We start from the raw sequence: 20,440 nt of genomic DNA, 5'->3' as shown, positions 1-20,440 counted from the left end.
CCACAGCCTGGTGTTTGATCCTGATCAACTCAAAGTTAACTAAGCTTTCCATCCTTCTGAGGTCAGTTAAACAAGAATCCAGATTGTTGGGGGAAATATGAAAATAATTCTTTGACATTGTAAATCACCCAGAGATTGCTGCATGGGGTGGCACATAAGCCTACGGCTATTGAAGATTGTAATCTTTGGTTATAAATCAGGGCTAAGAATCTGAAATCACAGAGCCTTCTATGATTTTTGATTTTATCTTCTGCATGATTGTTTCCTGCTATAACTGCCAGACTGAAGGCAAGAAATGGAGGGAAAAAAAGTACCATAAACCTCAAATAGACATAACCTAATTTACACCAAAAATGTAAGGTACCACTTTGAATGCTCATACCCGAAGTTCACAAAGTATAAGCTGAAAAGGTGGGGGCCAAAATCTCTTGGGGGTAGTGTGGTGACTGCAAGATAAATGTTTACTTGAGTGTATGGGAGGTCTACCTTGAATTTACATTCTCATATTAAAGAGGAGGGTGTTAAAATTTTCAGAGTTTTTGACACTTTAATGCCTTACATTGCTCTTTCCCAACCTCAGCAACTTTATGAAGTATGGACTACAACTCCCAGAATTCCAGCATGGCTGGCTGGGGAATTCTGAGAGTTGAAGTCCATACCTCTTAAAGTTGTCCAGGTTGAGAAACAGTGCTGGACACAACAGACTGTCTTCCCACATCTTTCTTCAGCCACAGTGTGGTTTGTTTGATTCCACACACCCTTCGCCAGAACAAAAAAAAAAACCCAGTTGCTCGCAAACCGTGGTTTCCGGCTCATCTCAATTTATCTTTTCTTTCTTTTTCTTTTTACCTGGGAGGTTATATTGTACTTCATCAAATGGTGAAGAAACTCTTTGTCATGATATGCCAGGATGTTTTCCACCATGCTGAGGACGTTGACGGGAGGGTTTGGGAAAAATTCAAACCAATGCTGACACCAATTGACTGAAAAAGAAAACATGCATGTCAGTGGTTATTGGCTGTGCTTCAATACAGCGTAACCAGAAGGCAAGGCCTTCTCTCACCACGGCAAATGCATGACCTCTGAGTGGCCCTTTTTTTCCTCAGCACCAACCGTGGCACCTGAGGAACATGAGAACTGCAATCCAACACATCTGGAAGGCACAAAAAAATGAGGAAATCTAAGGGACATGAAGGAGCCCTCTGGATTCTTCTGTCTGCCACCTGCATTGTTTTTCCTCCGCAAAAAATGGAGGCTGGAGCCACAGCTAGCAACTTGGGAGTTCTGATTCCTCCACCTTCCCAAGATGCTCAGAGGCTCTGAAGAGAAACCGAGTTGCTCCAAAGTTTCAGCCGGCCATGATTTTTTTGGGTGGGGTGGGGTGGGGGGAATACAGGTAGTGCTTGAATTACAACCATTCGTTTAGTGACTGTGGAAAGTTACAATGACACTGAAAAAAATCAATAAAGGATGTTTTTCATACTTACGAATGTTACAGCATCCCCATGGTCAAAATTCAGACCCTTGGCAACCGACTCATATTTATGACGGTTGCAGTGATCTCCTTTTGTGACTTTCTGACATATGAAGTCAGAATGCAGTACTGCCGGCTACTTCTGCTGACTGCCGGCTGCCTGCAATTTGGCAGTTCGAATCTCACTAGGCTCCAGGCTGACTATTGTGGTTCGCCGGCAGCAGGTGTGGACGGCAGAGGTCTCTGACAGCAAGGACGAAAGGGAACCAGTCAGGGACCCTGGCGAGGACTTGGACGAGGGGCCTGCCTCTGATGCAGGGATGGGGCCAGGACGATTGGAGAGTGGGGTGCTGCCTTCGGAACTTTTGGAGTCTGGCAGCAGTGAAGCAGAGGCCCCTGGGAAGCGTGTTCCCAGTGCGTGTGTGCGCAGGGCTGCTCGAAGGAGAGAGCAGCTGAAGCAGCAAGGGTGACTCGGGAGTAAGGCTGGAAGGTGATGGCCCCTCCCATAAGGGATAAAAACCAGCCCTCGGGGATGTGCTCTTTGCAGGAAGCAAAGAAGTTCTTTAGACTCTGAGTCCTCGTTGAAGCCCTGCGAACTCCGGTTTGGTTTTGAAACTTCTGTCGGTTGATATTTATCAGTTATCAGTCTTCTGTTCTTGGCAGCCTTTTATAACCTTGAAAGGACTTGCTTTTATCTTGGACAATTAGGTTTAAATGACTCTTGGCTGGGAATACAAAGAATTCCCAGCACCGCATTAAAAAAGGTTTGCTTTTATACACAGATTGTGTTTAATTTGAACAAGGCTTGGGTCTGAACACTGACTGAGCCTACCATCCTTGCGACATCGGTAAAACGAGGACCCAGATTATTGGGGGGCAATTAGGCTGACTCTGTAAACCTCTTAGAGAGGGCTGTAAAGCATTGTGAAGCGGTGTATAAGTTTAAAGTCAATGTGATGACCCGGGGCATGGCACAAAGGTAACACAATCAGATAATCAGTAGGAGTCCCTTTATTAGCTCCAACTTTGCCCCCAATGTCCTGGTTCCCCTCTGGGCTGGAGAAAAACTCTCCCAGGAACAGTCTTTGGCTGCAGAGAATCAAGTCCAAAACATGGTCAACAAAAACTGTAACTATAAGTCCAATCAAAGGAAGATGAGGTAATTATTCCGACAGGGCAGGAAAAGGAATTCCAGATGTGAAGGCACGGCAATAACTCAGCACGGTTGGGAAGACACCAGGAACACAGATAAGCAAAGTCACCACAAGATAAACTCACGTTTGCTCCCAGCACCTGCTGCACTCAGCATGCATCTCTTTTAAACTCTCTTCCCAAGTGTGGCTAATGAAGGGAATCAGGGCTCTTTCCTCCCCTGTAAACCACACAACCCACGTTGCTCTCTTCTCTGTTCCTCCCTGTGTGCCTTAGGATGAAGAGGGGGTGAGCCTCGGTCTTCCTCTGAACTCCCTCTCTCTTGTTCTACCTCTCCCCTACTCTGCCCAGCTGGACTTTGCCCTTCCCCAATTTCCTCCACAGCCAACGGAGCCACACTCTCACTTCCTGTCAGCTGTTCATCTTCCTCCTCGGATTCAGACTCTGACAGGGGCATGACAGTCAATGGGAAGGCCAGATTCACTTAACAACCATGTTCCTAAATGCAACAACTATGGCAAGAAAGATTGTAAAATGGAGCAGAATTCACTTAACAACTGTCATGCTTAGCAATGGAAATTTTGGCCTGAATTGTGGTCGTAAGCCGAGGACTATGACAAATCTTCCCACCTAGCCATAGTGGACACTCGCAGCTCTCCACAGAGAACTGAACTCCAATGTCCACTTGGCAACATTAAAGCTCTGCCAGATGTTGAACAGCCCAGCAGGCCTGTTTGGTGGCCTTTCCATCAAAAATCCTTACTTACTTATTACGGTAGCCACCACCTCAAAGCAGATGAGCTGATTGTTCTGGAAGAGTTTGACGAAGGGAAAAACCAGCAGAGGGATGTAAGGCATCTCGCCAAAGATGGTGGACCAGTGAGCCAGGCCAGAAAGAGTCCTGAGGACAAAGAAAAAGGCGTTGTGTAGAAAAAGTAGGCAAGAATCTTGCACAATAAAACAAAACCAGAGCCTTCTAAAACAGCTCGGAAATTCTGGGAGTTGAAGTCTGTTAGGGATATACCCTAGCAGAATGTGCACAGCAGTCAGGCGAATATGAGAGAAAGCGTTTTTTAGTTTTCACACTCAGTAAAAACGGATACACTGTCTTAGTTGAATAGTTTATTCCATTAAGAGTTTAGCAGGGTCAAACAGTCCAAATATCATTCACTAGTGTTCAGTCCGGAGATTGTTCAATTGCAAAAATCCAGTGTCAAACAAAAAGTCAGTTAACTTACAATGTCAATCCATAAATCAGTCCAGTAAATATCTTCTCACAGTAGATTAGATATGCAGCGTTCAAAACTCTTTCCTCCTTCGAGGTCAGCAACAGGGAACACGCAGAACAATCAACCATCAATCCAGTAGCAATCCAGGTTCTCTAGCTCCCTCTTATGGCAGTTTCTCAACCGCACCCAAATTATATCATTTAGAGTTTAAAGTGAAAAACACATTTAAACTTTGCTATCGTGGTTTATATATTATTTACCCAAACAACGTTAGGTAACTATGGTTATTCCTAACAAAGTCCACACCTCTTTAAAGTTGACCAGGTTGGGAAATTCTTCTAAAGGAACCTACTGAATAACAGAAATAGTTCCACCTACTAAGGTTATCTAATCACAATCACAATCACAATCACAATCAGGAGGCCGTGAGTTCGATCGTAGGTAGAGGCAGATATTTCTCTCTCTGGGCACTCTGAGACTATATCTGCTGAACAAAACTCCACATCGGTGACAGGAAGGGCATCCGGCCATTAAAACACTCTGCTAGCTCCATTCAGTTGCCCAGACTCCACCCTGCAAGGGATTATGGGGTCGTTAAATGAAGATGATGATGATTAAGGTTTATCTAGTCACAATGAAGGTTAACCATATCCTAGATCAGTGTTTCTTAACTTTGGCAACTTTAAGAACGTGGACTTGAGCTCCCAGAATTTTGCCTGCAGGCTTCTATTTCCTTTCTTGTTACTGAAACAACCTTGAAATCATTTATGTGATGACGTGGGGCATGGCACAAAAGCAACACAGTCACATAAATAAGAAGAGTCCCTTTAGTACCTCCAACTTTGCCCCCAATGTCCAGGTTACCTTCGGCTGGAGAAAAAAACTCTCCCAAGAACAGTCTTTAAGTGGAGGAAATTCAGTCCGAAAACAAAAGTACATACAAACTGTAAACAAAAGTCCACACAAACCACACTGCAGTAATTAACTTGACAGGGCAGGAGAAAGAATTCCAGACTTGAAAGGCCAGCAAAACATACACAGTTAGGAAGATGCCAGGAACCCAGATAAGCCTCGACAATACCAGATAATTCACGGTTTGCTCTCAACAGTTTGCTGTGTGCAATCTCCCTTTTTAAACACTACGTTCCCAGCTGCAGCTAATGAAGGGAATCAGGGCCTTTTTCTCCCCTGTAAGCCACGCTACTCACGTTGCTCCCTTCTCTGTTCCTCCCTGCATGCCCTAGGATGAAGAGGGGGTGGGCCTGGGTCTTCCTCCGAATTCCCTCTCCCTTGCTCTACCTCTCCCGTGCTCTGCCCAGTTGGCCTTTGCCCTTCCCCAGTTTCTTCCACAGCCAAGGGAGCCACACTCCCACTCCTTGTCAGCAGTTCGGCCTCCTCCTCCGAATCAGATTCCGACAGGGGCATGACACGTTTAGGTCTCTGGCAAAGGAATAAGGAAAAGGCGCTAACTAACCTACTTCCAGGCAGGTATTGACTTACGACCAATCGCTTAGCAACCATTCAAAGTTATGACGGACCCCGAAAATGGAAATCAGGAGCCAGATTTTAAATTCCAATGTTTGCATTTTCGGTGCTTGGCTACTGGCCTGCATTTACATTTACTGCTGTTTGCAGCACTTATTACAGGTAGTCCTCAACTTACAACAGTTTGCTTAGTGACCATTCAAAGTTACAATGGCACTGAAGAAAGTGACTTATGACCATTTTTCACTCTTGCAACTGTTTCAGCATCCCCCTGGTCATGTGATCAAAATTTGGATGGTTGGCAAAGGGTTCGTATGGATGACAGTTGCATTGTCCTGAACAGCTTTTGCGACCTTGTGGTAAGAAGTCCATGGGGAAGCCAGATTCACTTAACAACCTCGTTACTAACTTAACTACAATGATTCACTTAATAACTGTGGCTAGAAAGGTTGTAAAATGGGGGCAAAGCTCCCTTAACAAATGTCTCACTCAACAACATAAATTTTGGGCTCAATTATGGTAAGTTGAGGGCTACCTGTATTTACATTTTTCCTGGAATTTTATTTCCAGTTTTTAGCAAAAAAAAAAAAAAAAAATGCTCTATAGCAGTGATGGCGAACCTTTTTGTTTTGGTGTGCCAAAAGTGCGCACGGGTGCCGGCACCCACAATGCAATGCGCCCTGCCCCCCCGCACATGCAACACCCCCACCCTGCTCCCTTACCTGCACTGCGCATGCGCACACCTCCCAGCTGATTTTTGGTCCATTTGAGGCCATTTTCATGCTTCCGGAGGCTTGAGGGAAGCCTTTGCAGCCTCGGGAGGCCGAAAAACAGGTCTTCCAGAAATACCCGTTTTCAGCTTCCGGAGGGCCTCTGGAGTCCGGGGGAAGCCATTTTCGCTCTCTCGGAGGCTTGAGGGAAGCCTCTGGAGGCTGAAAATGGGCCCATTTCAGCACTTCTGGAAGGCCCATTTTTCAGCCTCCCGAGGCTGCAGAGGTTTCCCTCGAGCCTCCGGGAGGGAGAAAACAGCCTCAAACAGGCAAAAAAATCAGCTGGGAGGTGCGCGCATGCGCAGTGTAGGTAAGTTTGGCTGGGGCTCACGTGCCCACACAAATGGCTCTGTGTGCCACCTACGGCATTCACCATCACAGCTCTATAGTGAACAATGGGGTTGCTGAATGACCATTGGAAAAAAAAAAGTCATGAAATCAGGCAAGGTCACTTTACAACTGTCACAATTTACGACTGAAAGCGTGGGCTCAAATTAACAGTTGTAAATCAAGGCCTGTCCGCATAAAGCAAACCCACCTGCATCTCTGGCATAAAATAACCCAACTCTTACCTTTGTAAGACTCTCAAGAGCTTCCTGCTTTTAATTGGGTATTCCTTCTGAAGGTGTGCGAAGGCCGAATGGGTCCCTTTATCCAGGAGGCTGTTAAAAGCCAAGTGATTTTCGGGGAGGTGAAGCAAGGAGCGCCAAATAAACATCCTGCAACCGTAAAGCAAATGAGCAGGGCAGGGCCAACTTTGGCTACATGTTTTGAATGCCAAAACAACAACACCACCACCAACCAAAACCCTGGACTCGGGGTACAGGACTCCACAGACCTGTATTTTGCTGGATACTCTCCAAACCCTTTCAGCAAAGCTTGGAGACGCTTCTTATTCAGCCCCTCTGGCAGCTCATTCTGCAATAGGAGTTATTAGAGGGTTATTTTTTCCTTACGTGAGCTGCAGTTCTCCCCAAGAATCTTCCCTCCGTTCTGAATGTGGCAGTTTGAAGAAACTATCTCGGCTTTTCCTTTATGTCAAATTAGCATCCTCTGTGGCTAGTGTTAGGAATATAAGTCACCTAACAGGTATTTGGGTTAGAAATATATAAACCAGGACAAACATTTTAGCACTATATCTTTAAGGGAATGCAAGAGCATGCCATTGGGTGTGGTTTCTCAAACAGCCATAAGATGGAGCCAGAAACCTGGGTTGTTTAGCCTTAGTCTCAGAAGAGAGTGTGTCTGAGTAAGTATCTCTGTTTCCTTCTGTTGGAAAGTATTGCCGTTGCTCCATTTTTCCTAATTGACTGATATTACTGGATTTAATGTAAGTCTGATACTGAACTATTTCTGACACTGGAATTTGATATTTGGATTATCCCTGGATTGAAAACTGACTGATTTTACCTGTGAATGACTTTGGACTGCTTATTTTGGACTTTGCTTAAACCTTTCTGGAAGTAAAAAACCTACATTTACTGTACAGTGTATCTGTGTACTGTGTGTGTATTATTCAAACACTTCTCTCAAATACGTCTCCCTGTATGCGCTCATTCTCCTAACGGGGAATTACCTCAACAGCTAGCACTGATGATGTTACCTGGTTGGGTAATGAAATGTCTGCAAGGAAACCACCAAGCTCAGAGAGCACCAAGGACCCCACAGTTCAACCCTGAGCTAGGAACATTCTCTTCTATTGGTGTCACATATGGGCGTGAAACTCTTCAAAAAACACATAAATGGGGAGAAATTTGCATGTGAGAATACTTCCACCAACAAGCACTGAGGATGTTCCCTAGTTTGGTAATGGAATGTCTGTATGTAAACGCTGGTGAAGTATGCCTACATACAAATTTCCCCTTTGTGTGTTCATACCAAAATAAAATAAACAAATAAAAATAAAATAAAATAAAAACAAAAACAAAACAATAGCACCAAAATAAAACAATCCTTTCTTTCTTGGGCCCTTCAGCTTTTGTTCTGTTCCTTTCTGCTGTATTCTCCTCCTCCCCCCATTTCAAAAACCTGTCATCCTTGGCTTAAAGACAGCTGCTCAACCTCTCCCATAAGGGATCACAGAGTTTATAATCTAGCTTAACTCCCATATTCAGACACTCAGGATTATAGTCCTGGAGATTTTCAGACACTGGATAGCCATCTGCTGGGATGGTGGAATTCAGAATTTGAGTTCCATACAGAAAGAGAGAGAGAGAAATCAATACTGTTCTCAACCCCACCCTCAGTTCACTTGAATGAGGTCTGGGGTATCCATACTAATTTTGCTAAGGTCCAGTGGAAAGGCGGAGACCGAGGGAGTGATCTCCCATTAAAAAAAACCCACTGTGACAGCCATTTTGGGGGTTGGTGGTTCTGGGAAATCTTTTAACTAACGACTTCATGGCATGAAAATTTTGGAAGGCTCCCGGGATCGTGAATCCCTGCAATGAACCGGGGGTTGGACTAGATGACCTTGAGGGCCCCTTCCACTCACACCTATGAACAAATTCCCAAGTAGAATCTCTCTCTTAATTCTACCCTCCCAGTTGGCTGTAGTGGGGAGGTCGGGGAGAAGAGGGAAAAGCATTTCTACATTTAGGGAAAAGAGGCTCTTCAGTGGGAGCAATCAGGTTTGCCTTTTCTGCCTCAGCCACCGAATTTGGGGTTCAGCCCTGAAGCAGATCTTACCTCCTTGTCCTCATACGACACATCGAGCAGAGGTTTAAACACCTTGGATTGGATTTTGCCCTTTTTGGCTTTCCACGGCCTCTCTGAGGTTCTGGGTGTGACTCTCATGGTACGTTTGTTGGCCTCCAACTTGCTCTTAGAGTCTTCGATCACTTTAAACAGCGGAGGGGGAGGCTGAAAAGGCCAAGATTTCAGGTTATCTGTTAAAAATCCTCGCAACTGGCTGGCAAACCGTACTCAACAAGTAGTCCTTACTGGGTCTAAGTCTACATGGAGGGAAGTAAGCAGTGGGGTGTCACAAGGTTCCGTCTTAGGCCCAGCACTCTTCAATATCTTCATTAACGACTTAGATGAGGGAATAGAAGGGGAACGTATCAAATTTGCAGATGATACTAAGCTGGCAGGAATAGCTAACACCCAAGAAGATAGGCTCAAGATCCAGATGGATCTTGACAGACTAGAACACTGGGCCATATCTAACAAAATGAAATTCAATATAGAGAAAAGTAAAGTCCTACACTTAGGCAAGAAAAACCAAAAGGACCCATAAAGACTGGGTGAAACCAGGCTCAATAGCAGTAACTGTGAGAGGGATCTTGGAGTCTTAGTGGACAACCAGCTAAATATGAGCCAGCAGTGTGCAGCAGCAACCAAAAACGTTAATGCAATTGTATTAACAGAGGGATACAATCAAGATCAAGGGAGGTACTAATACCACTCTATAAAGCCTTAGTAAGACCACACCTAGAGTACTGCATCCAGTTTTGGTCACCAGATTATAAAAAAGATGTTGAGACTCTAGAAACAGTACAGAGAAGAGCAACCAGGATGATTAGGGGACTGGAGGCTAAAACATACAACGAACGGTTGCAGGAACTGGGCTTGGCTATAGTAAAGAGAAGGACCAGGGGAGACATGATAGTGGTCTTCCAATATTTGAGGGGCTGCCACAGAGATGAAGGGGGTGTCAACCTGTTTTCTAAAGCACCTGAAGGCCAGACAAGGAATAATGGATGGAAATGGAACAAGGAGAGATTTAACCTGGAAATAAGGAGAAACTTTCTGACAGTGAGAACAATCCACGAATGGAACAGCTTGCCCTCGGAAGTTGTGGGAGCACCATCACCGGAGGCTTTCAAGAAGAGATTGGACTGCCATTTGTCAGAAATGATGTAGGGTCTCCTGCTTGGGTGGGGGGTTGGACTAGATGACCTACAAGGTCCCTTCCAACTCTGATTATCTGTTTGATCTGTTTTCTTGGGACTAAAAGATGCACAGGAGGATTCGGCGATGGGAGAATCTATTCTTAATCACAAAACCATCCCGTCTAAACACGAAGCAAACTTCACACGTGCGCTCACCGAACCGGTTGTTATGCCGGTAGGATCCCACCCCTGGGTCAGACCTGCATCGGGTTTTGGTCACCACACTATAAAAAAGAGGCTGAGACTCTAGAAAGAGTGCAGAGAAGAACAACCAGGGTGATTAGGAGACTAGAGACTAAAACCAGAGGTGATATTCAGCAGGTTCTCACCAGTCCTGGAGAACCAGTAGTGGAAATTTTGAGTAGTTCGGAGAACCAGCAAACACCACCTCTGACTGGAGATTTTACAGTATCCTTCCCCTGCCACGCCCACAGAACCGGTAGTAAAAAATTTTGAATCCCACCACTGACTAAAACATATGAAGAACAGTTACAGGAACTGGGCATGGCTAGTCTTGTGAAGAGAAGGACCAGGGGAGACATGATAGCAGTCTTCCAATATTTGAAGGGCTGCCACAGAGAGGAGGAAGGGGTCAAGCCATTTTCCAAAGCGCCTGTAGGCCAGACAAGGAACAATGGATGGAAACTGAACAAGGAGAGGTTCAACCTGGAAACAAGGAGAAATTTTCTGGCAGTGAAAACAATTAACCAATGGAACAGAAGTTTCCCTTAGAAGTTGTGGGAGCCTCATCCCTGGAGGCTTTCAAGAAGAGACTGGACTGCCATTTGTCAGAAATGGTATAGGGTCTCCCGCTTGGGCGGGGAGTTGGACTAGATGACCTACAAGGTCCCTTCCAACTCTGTTAATCTGTATCTGCCCAGATACAGATACCCCTAAAGGAAGGATGGGGAGTTTGGGGGTTTCCTCCAGTTCTAACCTTGTTGATCTCTTGGGTCAGAGCCTGGATGCTGTAAACGCTAAGGCTGCCGTTCTCCATCACGGCTGCAATGTATCTTCCAGAAGGGCTCATGGCAGCCATGCTGAGGCCTTCTTCGTGGCTGCCAAGGTCAAACAGCAGCTTGCATGTATTGATGTTGATAAATCTCATGATATTATCTTGGCTCAGCACTCCAAGGACCTAGACGGAATGAGGAGAGGAGGGGGAAGAAGGGGGGGGCATTTAAAAGACTGTTCATCTGCATTCTTTTTCGTACAGGTAGTCCTCGACTTACAGGAGTTCATTTAGTGACCATTCAGAGTTACAACGGCACTGGAAAAAAGAGCCTCATGACTGTTCCTCACACTTACAACTGTTGAAGCGTCCCCATGGTCACACGATCAAAATTCTGTTTTGACCAAGGCTTCCAAGCCCATAATGATGCACACGCTTATTTTAAAAACAAATCTTGTTCTATTGCAATGCTGGGAATTATTTTCATTCCCAGCCAGTAATGAATCTCAAACAATCCCTCGAGATAAGCACTCACCTATCTTTCCTGTGACATCCTGCCAATAACAGAAGTGTCCAATGAACTAGAAAAAAAAAACCTACTGAAGTACAAAGAGCTTGCAACCTTCTGACCAGGAAAGTAAACAGGGAAGCCAGATTCGGTTAACAACCGTGTTACTAATTTAACGAATGCAACGACTTGCTTAACAACCGTGGAAAGAAAAGTCATACAATGGCGGCAAGCTCACTTAACAAATGTTTTCCTTAGCAACATCAATTTTGGGTTCAATTGTGGTCGTTACTTGAGGACTACCTGTAATCTTTTTTAAAACAAAAAACAAAACCCATGATTTACCTCAATTGGTCCTCGACGTACGACATCTGAGTCCACAACTTCCGTTGCCAAACGAGGCAGTCATTAAGTGAATTTTGTCCCATTTTATGACCTTTTTGGGCCACAACAGTTAAAATGAATCGCTACAGATGTTAAGTGAATCTGGCTTTTCCCGTTGTCGTCACTTCTTGGACACTGGCTGTCAGTGTTCCAAGTAATCTATCCATAATAAACAGAGTTCTGAGGCAAGTAGGTTCCTCAAAGAATCGGTTTATTGAACATATATTGGCATAAACTAGTGAAAACCGACTCTGAATATTCCCACGGTTTTCACCTAATTAAAAGTCCCCCCCTCTTCCAGTCAGTTAGTCACATGGTCCAATCAAGGTCCTGTCCGGTTGCCAGGCAACGTTGCTCCTCCCCTCCTCCGGCCACCTGTGGGAATGTCCTTGGTTCCCAGGAGAAAGTATTTTGTTTCGGCTACGAAACCCCTCTATTTCTATTCCCCTCTTCCTATCCCTGAGCTCCAGTGTGGCAACACTGAAGTCTCAAAATGGCCACAGTCAGGTCAGTTTCAGGGTTGACACTGGTTGGGAGGGTTGCAAATGGCGACTATGTGACCACAGGGATGCTGCAACCATCGTTAAGTGTGAAAACTGGTCATGTCACTTTTTTCACCTCACTGCTGTTGCAACTTCGGTCACTAAATAAATGGTTGTGAGTCAAGGAGTACCTATCATGCACCATGCACTGAGGGGGAAAAAAAAACCTTTTGAGGTTTTTGGCTGCAGCTTTCAACAGACTTAGACTAATTCATACAACATACAGCCTTGCAATGGGGGAAGTCAAGTAAATTTAGGCCCAAATCAATCCTCAACAAAATATTATTTTATTAATAATGAAATAATTATTTGAATATTATTAATAATTATTATTTTTTAGAATTAGAATTAGAATTCTTTTATTGGCCAAATGTAATTGAACACACAAGGAATTTTTCTTGGTGCAAATGCTCTCAGTATACATATAAAAGAAAAGATACATTTGTCAAGAATCATAAGGTACAAACAACACTTAATAATAGTCATAGGGTACAATAAGCAATCAAATATTAGGAAACAGTCAATATAGATAGTAAGGATACAAGCGACAAAGTTAGAGTCATACAGTCACAAGTGGGAGGGGATGGGTGATAAGGAGTGATGAGAAGATCAATAGTAATAGTAGTGCAGACTCATTGTGTATATGGAGGGAATCTTGGAAAAAGCCCACCCGGCGCCAGCATACTTGTACTTCTACCTAAGCAATTCATATATTTTAAGGAAGCGTAAACTAAATGAGGAAAGAGAGAGTACCAACCCGTTGGCCAACAAATCATAAATGTAAATATTCCCTTGATGCTCTCCAGCAAGTAGAAACTCTTCTGAACAGTCAAAAGCCACGTTCAAAAAAACGTATTGTCTGGGAATGATCTGACAAAATCATACAATTTGGTATAACTCTTTCAACAATCACCCCTCTTAGCAAAGGAGCTTCAAGTCCGAATTGTGATTGTAGACAATTATGAGGCTACTGTATAATAGCAATAGCACTTAAGACTTATATACCACTTCACACTGCTTTATACAGCCCTAAGCAGTTTACAGAGTCAGCATCTTGCCCATAAACAATCTGGGACCTCATGCTAAACCTTAAACCTGGATCAGAAAGGGAAGTGGAGTAAGGTGGAATAAGGTCTATAAAGTATACATTCATACCCATCCAATGGCCATCTGATTCTGACCAATACTCTCCTTCCTGGGCTTCAGCTTCCGTCACTCACCTGATTAGAGCCCCCATCAAAACTATCAGAAAGAAACTCCAGGTGGCGAATGGCTCGCACTTTGGTTGGCATCTGGATAATTCGTAGCAGCTGCTTAGACTCCAAGCACCATAGGTGAAGGTGATTTGATTTGCCTCCCGTTGCCAGGACACGGCCATCTCTAAAATCCCATACAAGGCAATGGGCGTTAATCTATTCATCTTCGTGCCAGCTTACATCTCAAACTCAGTTTAGAATAGAATAGAATAGAATAGAAAAGAATAGAATAGGAAGAGAATAGCTGAAAGGGACCTTGAAGGTCTTCTAGTCCAATCCCCTACTCAGGCAGGAAACCCTATACCAGGGGTGTCAATCTTGCAGGCCGGATGTGTCACGTCCTGGCCCCGCCCCCACCCAGTTTAGTGAAGGAGAAAAAAGTCCCGATATGTCATGTGACGCCGTCATGACGATGCGAGTTTGACACCTCTGCCCTATACCATTTCAGACAAATGGTTATCCAATCTCTTCTTTAACACTTCCAGTGTTGGAGCATTCACAACTTCTGGAGGCAAGTTGTTCTGCTGATTAATTGTTCTAACTGTCAGGAAATTTCTCTTAGTTGTAAGTTGCTTCTCTCCTTGATTAGTTTCCACCCGTTGCTTCTTGTCCTGCTCTTAGGTGCTTTGGAGAAAAGTTTGACTCCCTCTTCTTTGTGGCAGCCCCTGAGATATTGGAACACTGCTATCCTGTCACCCCTAGTCCTTCTTTTCATTAAACTAAGACATATCTAGTTCTAGCAACTGTTCTTTATGTGTTTTAGCCTCCAGTCCCCTAATCATCTTTGTTGCTCTTCTCTGCACTCTTTCTAGAGTCTCAACCTCTTTTTTAACATCGTAGTGACCAAAACTGGATGCAGTATTCCAAGTGTGGCCTTACCCAGGCCTTATAAAGTGGTATTAACACTTCACGTGATCTTGATTCTATCCCTCTGTTTATGCAGCCTAGAACCGTGTTGGCTTTTTTGGCAGCTGCTGCACACTGCTGGCTCATACTTAAAATCTTCTCTCATAGCACTGAAGTATATTGCAAAGGACTGCTCGGTCCAGATAAGGAATCAGGCTGACATGTATGATCTCTGATTTAAGCCGGCATAAATCAAGAGATTCTTTATCTGGATTTAACAATCACTGGTTGGGACACTCCAAGGAACAGCATGGCAATAAAATCATCATCCACTCACCACGACTAATTGAACATTCTGCAAACAGAGTCGACTTAAAACAGTTCGTTTAGTGACCGTTCAAAGTTACAATGGCACCTATGACCATTTTTCAGAGTTACAACCATTGCGGCATACTACAGGGTCACGTGATTTACATTTGGATGCTTGACAACCGACTCACATTTATGATGGTTGCAGTGTCCCAGAGTCATGCGATCCCATTTTACAACCTTCTGACAAGCAAAGTCAACGGGGAAGCCAGATTCGCTTAACAACGGTGTTACTAATTTAACAACTGCAGTGATTCCCTTTAACAAACATGGCGAGAAAAGTCGTAAAACGGGGCAAAGCTCACTGAATAAACGTCTCACTTAGCAACACAAATTGTGGGCTCAGTTGTGGTTGAGGGCTACCTGTATTTTACAGCTCCTTTCAGTTATCATTTCAGCATTTCAATTGCATTGCATTGTCCCCCTGCAGGACTAAGCCATACGTTTAGTAATCTGCATGAAAGTCCCAAAGTTGCATTTTATCAGGAGGCAACTGGACCTTTAAAAAAAAAAAAAGATGTTTCGCTTCTCATCCAAGAAGCTTCTTCAGCTCTGACAGGATAGTCGGGAATGGAAGGATTTATATTCCTTGCAGACAGCTGGTCATTTGCCTCCTTTTAGGGAGCCTTTGAGGCCACTTGGAGGTTTATCTGTGTCCTCAGGGTTTGGGATGAACACCCTTTAAATGGTGTGGGAGAAGGAATGGATTTCCAGAGGGAAAAACTGCAGACTACAGGAACCAGGGGCACTACTCAGGTGACCCTGAAAACACAGATAAACCCTCCAAGGGCTTCAATGAACTTCTAAAAGGATGCAAATGACCAGCTGTCTGCAAGGAATATAAATCCTTCCATTCCCCACTGTTCTGTCAGAACTGAAGAAGCTTCCTGGGTGAGAAGCGAAACATCTTCAAAAGCAAAAAAAAAAAAATCAAGAAAGTCCAGTTGCCTCCTGAAAAAGCACCTTTGGGACAACCTTTGGCCTGGATGACTGGAGAATCTCTACAGAATCTGCATGACAGCGTGGACTTCAGCTAAAACTAAGCTCAAAGAGGATGAGGTGGGAGATTTGCAGGCTTCTAAACACCAGGCCTACCGGGTGATGGCGAAGACCTTGTAGTGCAACGAAGACCCTTCGATGGGCGATGGTAGCTGGTACTTGCAGTGAAGAGTATCGAAGTCCCAGGCAAAGATGGAGTTATCTTTGAAGCAGCTGAGAATGGTGTTGCTTAGAGGAAGGAAAAATACCTGAAAGCAGAGGGAAAACAAGCACAGGGAGAAGATGTTTGAAAATACATGAGCAGCTTTCTCTCTTCAGAGTAAATACTGGTAGTCCTCGACTTACGACCACAACGGAGCCCAAAATTTCTGTTGTAAAGTGAAACATTTGAGTTTTGCCCCGTTTTATGACTTTTCTTGCCACAGTCGTTAAGTAAATCACTGGAATTGATAAGTTAGTCACCTGGTTGCTAAGTGAATCTGGCTTCCCCCATTGAATTTTACTTCTCAGAAGGTCGCCAAAAGATCCCAGGATCCTGGGACAAAGCAAGGTCACAAATATGAGCCAGATAACAGATAATCAGAGTTGGAAGGGACCTTGTAGGTCATCTAGACCAACCCCCTGCCCAAGCGGGAAACCCTACACCATTTCTGACAAATGGCAGTCCAGTCTCTTCTTGAAAGTCTCCAGTGATGGCGCTCCCACAACTTCTGAGAGCAAGCTGTTCCATTGGTTGATTGTTCTCACTGTCAGAAAATGTCTCCTTATTTCCAGGTTGAATCTCTCCTTGCTCAGTTTCCATCCATTATTCCTTGTCTGGCCTACAGGCGCTTTAGAAAATAGCTTGTCCCCTTTCTCTCTGGGGCAGCCCTTCAAATATTGGAAGACTGCTATCATGTCTCCCCTGGTCCGTCTCTTCAGTAGACTAGCCAAGCCCAGTTCCTGTAACCGTTCTTCATATGTTTTAGCCTCCAGTCTCCTAATTATCCTGGTTGCTCTTCTCTGCACTTTTTCTAGAATCTCATCATCTTTTTTATAGTGTGGTGACCAAAACTGGATGCAATATTTTAGCAGTGATCTTAATAAGGCTTTATAGAGTGGTATTAGTACCTCACTTGATCTCGATTGTATCCCCCCGTTAATGCAACTTAGGATTGCATTAGCTTTTTTGGCTGCTGCTGCACACTGCTGGCTCATATTTAGCTGGTTGTCCACTAAGACTCCAAGATCCCTCTCACAGTTGCCTGTTACCAGTTGCCTGGCATCTGAATTTTGATCATATGACCATGGGGACGCTGCAATGGTCATAAGTGTGAAAAATGGTCACAAGTCACTTTTTTTTCAGTGCTGTGGTAACTTTGAATGGTCACTAAATGAACTACCTGTACTGTGATTCCCCACTGGGACCCGACCAAAATTGAAAACGGCCACAGATTTCAGGAGACCAGAAGATTAATCTGGCAATGGAGAACTGTCTCCAAAATTCACCTTCTGGATCCCCACAGAATGGCGGACGTTCAGCTTCCTTTTGCGCTGGAACGTGTCCAGATCCCAAAGTTGGGCTGTATCTGTAGAGCACGTGATGGCATATCTGCCAGAGCCATGAATGGAGATGGAAGACACCGAAGAGTCGTGTCCTCTCATCCAGCTAACAAGTTCTTTGGTTGCTGTGGAAGTAAGAAAGAGGGGGGAGGGGGGAAGATCAGAATTAACCTAGAAAGAATCAGGAGAATTTAAGATTTCAAACTCGAAAGAAACGTGACTTCAGAGGAGATTGTGTCAGCCCCTCTAGAAATGGCCCAGTGCTGATTTGACTATTGCAGAAGTCTTCGAAGCCTGGAATAAAATAGTTGGAACTAGAAATAGGGAAATGTGTTCTATTCCTTCTTTGAATCTTAGTCTAGGTGTTCTGCACAAACCTAAGTGGTTTTGCACAAACACAGGGAGATCATTTCTACCAGTAGGTTTTGCACCAATTTAGATGAATGAGTTCCATAAGATCAAAATAACTGTTTCAAACTTGACTCTGCACGCCATTATATTACACTATAGCAGCGTTTTTCAAACTTGGTGTAAGATGAGTAGATTTCAAGTCCCAGAATTTTGGCTGAGGAATTCTGGGAGTTGGTTCACTATGGAATTATGAAGTCCATCAGGAATTATAGGAGCCAGCACCTTTGAGAGGCTGTCTACTATGGATTGGAAATTTTTAAATTACCTGTGTCAAAGCATTTGATGGAATAATCAGCCAAAGCCACAAGGAATTCTGTTTTCCTGCGAAGAGTAAATGCCAGAGCAGTGCAAGCTTGTCCTGTTCGTTGAACCAGGTTGAACCTATTGGGAGAAGCTAAAATTATTCCAGCAGAGCTTAAGACATCCTTATGGCAGGTCAAGCAATCTGTAAATGTTTCATAGACTCCTTACAACACCAGCTAACAGATAACTATGCTAATGCTAAAAGAGAATCGTTTAACCAAAAGACTCAACATATTCTAAAACACGCCAGATCTTTTACTCTTGTATTTATGTATATGTCTCTCCGTATATGTGTCTGCATATGTATGTGTCTATGTTTATATATATATACCGTGTTTCTCATATAATAAGGCCGGGTCTTATTTTTTTTTGAGCCCCGAAAAAATGGCTAGGCTGTCTTTTCGGGGGTGACTTAATTCCCCCCCCTTGCATCTTTGGGTGGGAGGGCAGCGACAGCTTGGATGTTGACCTCGGCGTTGGTGAGGCACTTAGTATCGGGGTCAACGCAGGCAGCAGCATATCCGGGTGTGCAACAAAAGTACTTCCTAACGGCAAGCCCCCCCACCATTCCCCCCATTTCGCATGTTTTAATATAGGCCTTAATTTGGGGGGAGGGGCTTAATTTCATTTCATGCCTATAAAACATGCTAGGACTTCCTATTGGGGGAGGCCATATTGTTGGAGAAACAGGGTATCTATATATGTATTTCTCTTCTTTTTATCTGTGTTGTTAAAGAGTCTGACGGCCTTGAAATGGAGGAACTAAAATAAATCTAGGCCATAATCAATCCGCACCAAAATATTATTTTATTAATAATTTCCATATTATTAATAATAATGTTTTATTTATTGTGTACATGGAGAGAATCTTGGAAAAAGTCCACATGGCACTAGCAAACTTGTACTTCTACCTAAGCAATTCACATATTTTAAGCAAGCATAAACTAAAGGATGAAAGAGAGAGATGGAGTACCAACCTGTTGCCCACCAAATCAAAAACATAAATATTCCCCTGATGATCTCCAGCAAGTAGAAACTCCCCTGAACAGTCAAAAGCCACATTCAAAAAACGTATTGTCTTAGAATGATATCCTGTGGTAGTATGAATAATATTTACTATGATTCTGGAAAGAAAGTAAAATGAAGTTAATATAAGGAGAACTGTAGGAAAAAAGAAATGATGCCAGAATAGGGAGAAAGTCTGCTATTAAAAAAATCTAGAGGGAGAGAATGGGTGGTCTTGCATATTTTTGGTAGTTGTCTTTGCTTACTTCCCTGACTGGGATGAGATGAACCTATGTTACGGGGATAAAACCCTCAATCAAATTAGAGATGCCCACTCCGTGACAAAGTTTCAATGGAGCATGTAATATCCCTATCAAATAAATCTACTTCAAATTGTTAGCTCTTATATTTTTATTGGTGTAATAACAGATTCTCCCAGGAGAGAACGCACACACCTACCTCTCCCCCTATATCATGTCAACCACTTTTTTTGCAAAGAAATATGGATTTTTAACCTGGAGTGGTTCATATCATATCATACCTAACCCTAACCCATACTTAGTAAATATATTTAAGGCAGTTGCACCAGGTCCTCTCTGTGCATTCAGCCATTTTCCAAGATTCTATTTTTGTCAGCATAAAAGCAAGGGGGACATTGACCCCTTTTCATTGTATCACCTGTGTATCATACACACACACCCCATCCGCCCTCCAAAAAGTTCCCTTCCCTTGTTTTTTTTTGGGGGGGGAGAGTGGGGGAGGGGCTGATGGCAGTTGGAATCTAGCTCTTTTAGGTTGGTCATGGGCTAACTGAACGCCTGTGAGCAGAAGGTGATGAAAAAGCGTCGTTCTTGCTGGAAACAGATAGACTATTCCTGAAGATGGAAGCTCCGTGGTTGAACAACTGCTAAAATATGCAACCGGCGATGCTGTGGCTACGGAAAATTACCCCTGCTGTGTTGCCGGGGAGGGCCTGCGGTGCCAGATTTTGCCCTGTTCCCTGTTGCCCAGATCCGAGCTCTGCATCCCGGCGGGAAAGAAAGCAGTAATCGCAGCCGCCGGACTGAATCCACCCTCAACGGCCGCTTCTCCTGCCCCACCGCTCTGACTTAGGAAGATACCAATGCATCATCCTATGAGGGGGGGCTAGGAAAGGAACGCCTCCCCCTCGGTGTGGACTCAGGAAGGCAGAAGACAGACTTTTCCCCTCTGTGTGTGGAGCATTCCTAGCACAGCCTGCTGGGAATTGTAGTTTTCGTAGCTGTAGGATGGTCCAACTGCGGCTCAATATAGAAAGTAGTGCTTGTTGCAGCACCTCTG

The 20,440-nt window shown here is 44.1% G+C and overlaps 1 protein-coding gene across 1 annotated transcript in view; it reads right to left on the bottom strand.

Annotated features, from left to right (window-relative positions):
* TBC1D31 (TBC1 domain family member 31) overlaps nucleotides 1–20,248 on the bottom strand; it is a 40,459-nt gene extending 20,211 nt beyond the window's left edge. The window contains exons 1-12 of the mRNA XM_026679097.2: nucleotides 20,070–20,248; nucleotides 19,093–19,239; nucleotides 18,078–18,193; nucleotides 17,348–17,526; nucleotides 15,956–16,107; nucleotides 13,610–13,769; nucleotides 10,941–11,141; nucleotides 8,799–8,972; nucleotides 6,949–7,028; nucleotides 6,683–6,829; nucleotides 3,394–3,527; nucleotides 850–983 (exon numbers count right to left, since the gene is read on the bottom strand). Of these exons, the coding sequence (XP_026534882.2) occupies nucleotides 850–983; nucleotides 3,394–3,527; nucleotides 6,683–6,829; nucleotides 6,949–7,028; nucleotides 8,799–8,972; nucleotides 10,941–11,141; nucleotides 13,610–13,769; nucleotides 15,956–16,107; nucleotides 17,348–17,526; nucleotides 18,078–18,193; nucleotides 19,093–19,239; nucleotides 20,070–20,146 (1,701 nt within the window). The 5' untranslated portion in view covers nucleotides 20,147–20,248. The remainder of the gene's footprint in view (nucleotides 1–849; nucleotides 984–3,393; nucleotides 3,528–6,682; nucleotides 6,830–6,948; nucleotides 7,029–8,798; nucleotides 8,973–10,940; nucleotides 11,142–13,609; nucleotides 13,770–15,955; nucleotides 16,108–17,347; nucleotides 17,527–18,077; nucleotides 18,194–19,092; nucleotides 19,240–20,069) is intronic.
* Between the last annotated feature and the right edge of the window lie 192 nt (nucleotides 20,249–20,440).

This window comes from Notechis scutatus, chromosome 3, assembly GCF_049901735.1.
Source record: "Notechis scutatus isolate UNSWTSFEM ecotype Mainland chromosome 3, rNotScu1.2, whole genome shotgun sequence".
Lineage (NCBI taxonomy): Eukaryota > Metazoa > Chordata > Lepidosauria > Squamata > Elapidae > Notechis > Notechis scutatus.
The sequence above is the reverse complement of the archived record's forward strand: the minus strand, read 5'-3'. Positions and strand labels throughout refer to the sequence as shown.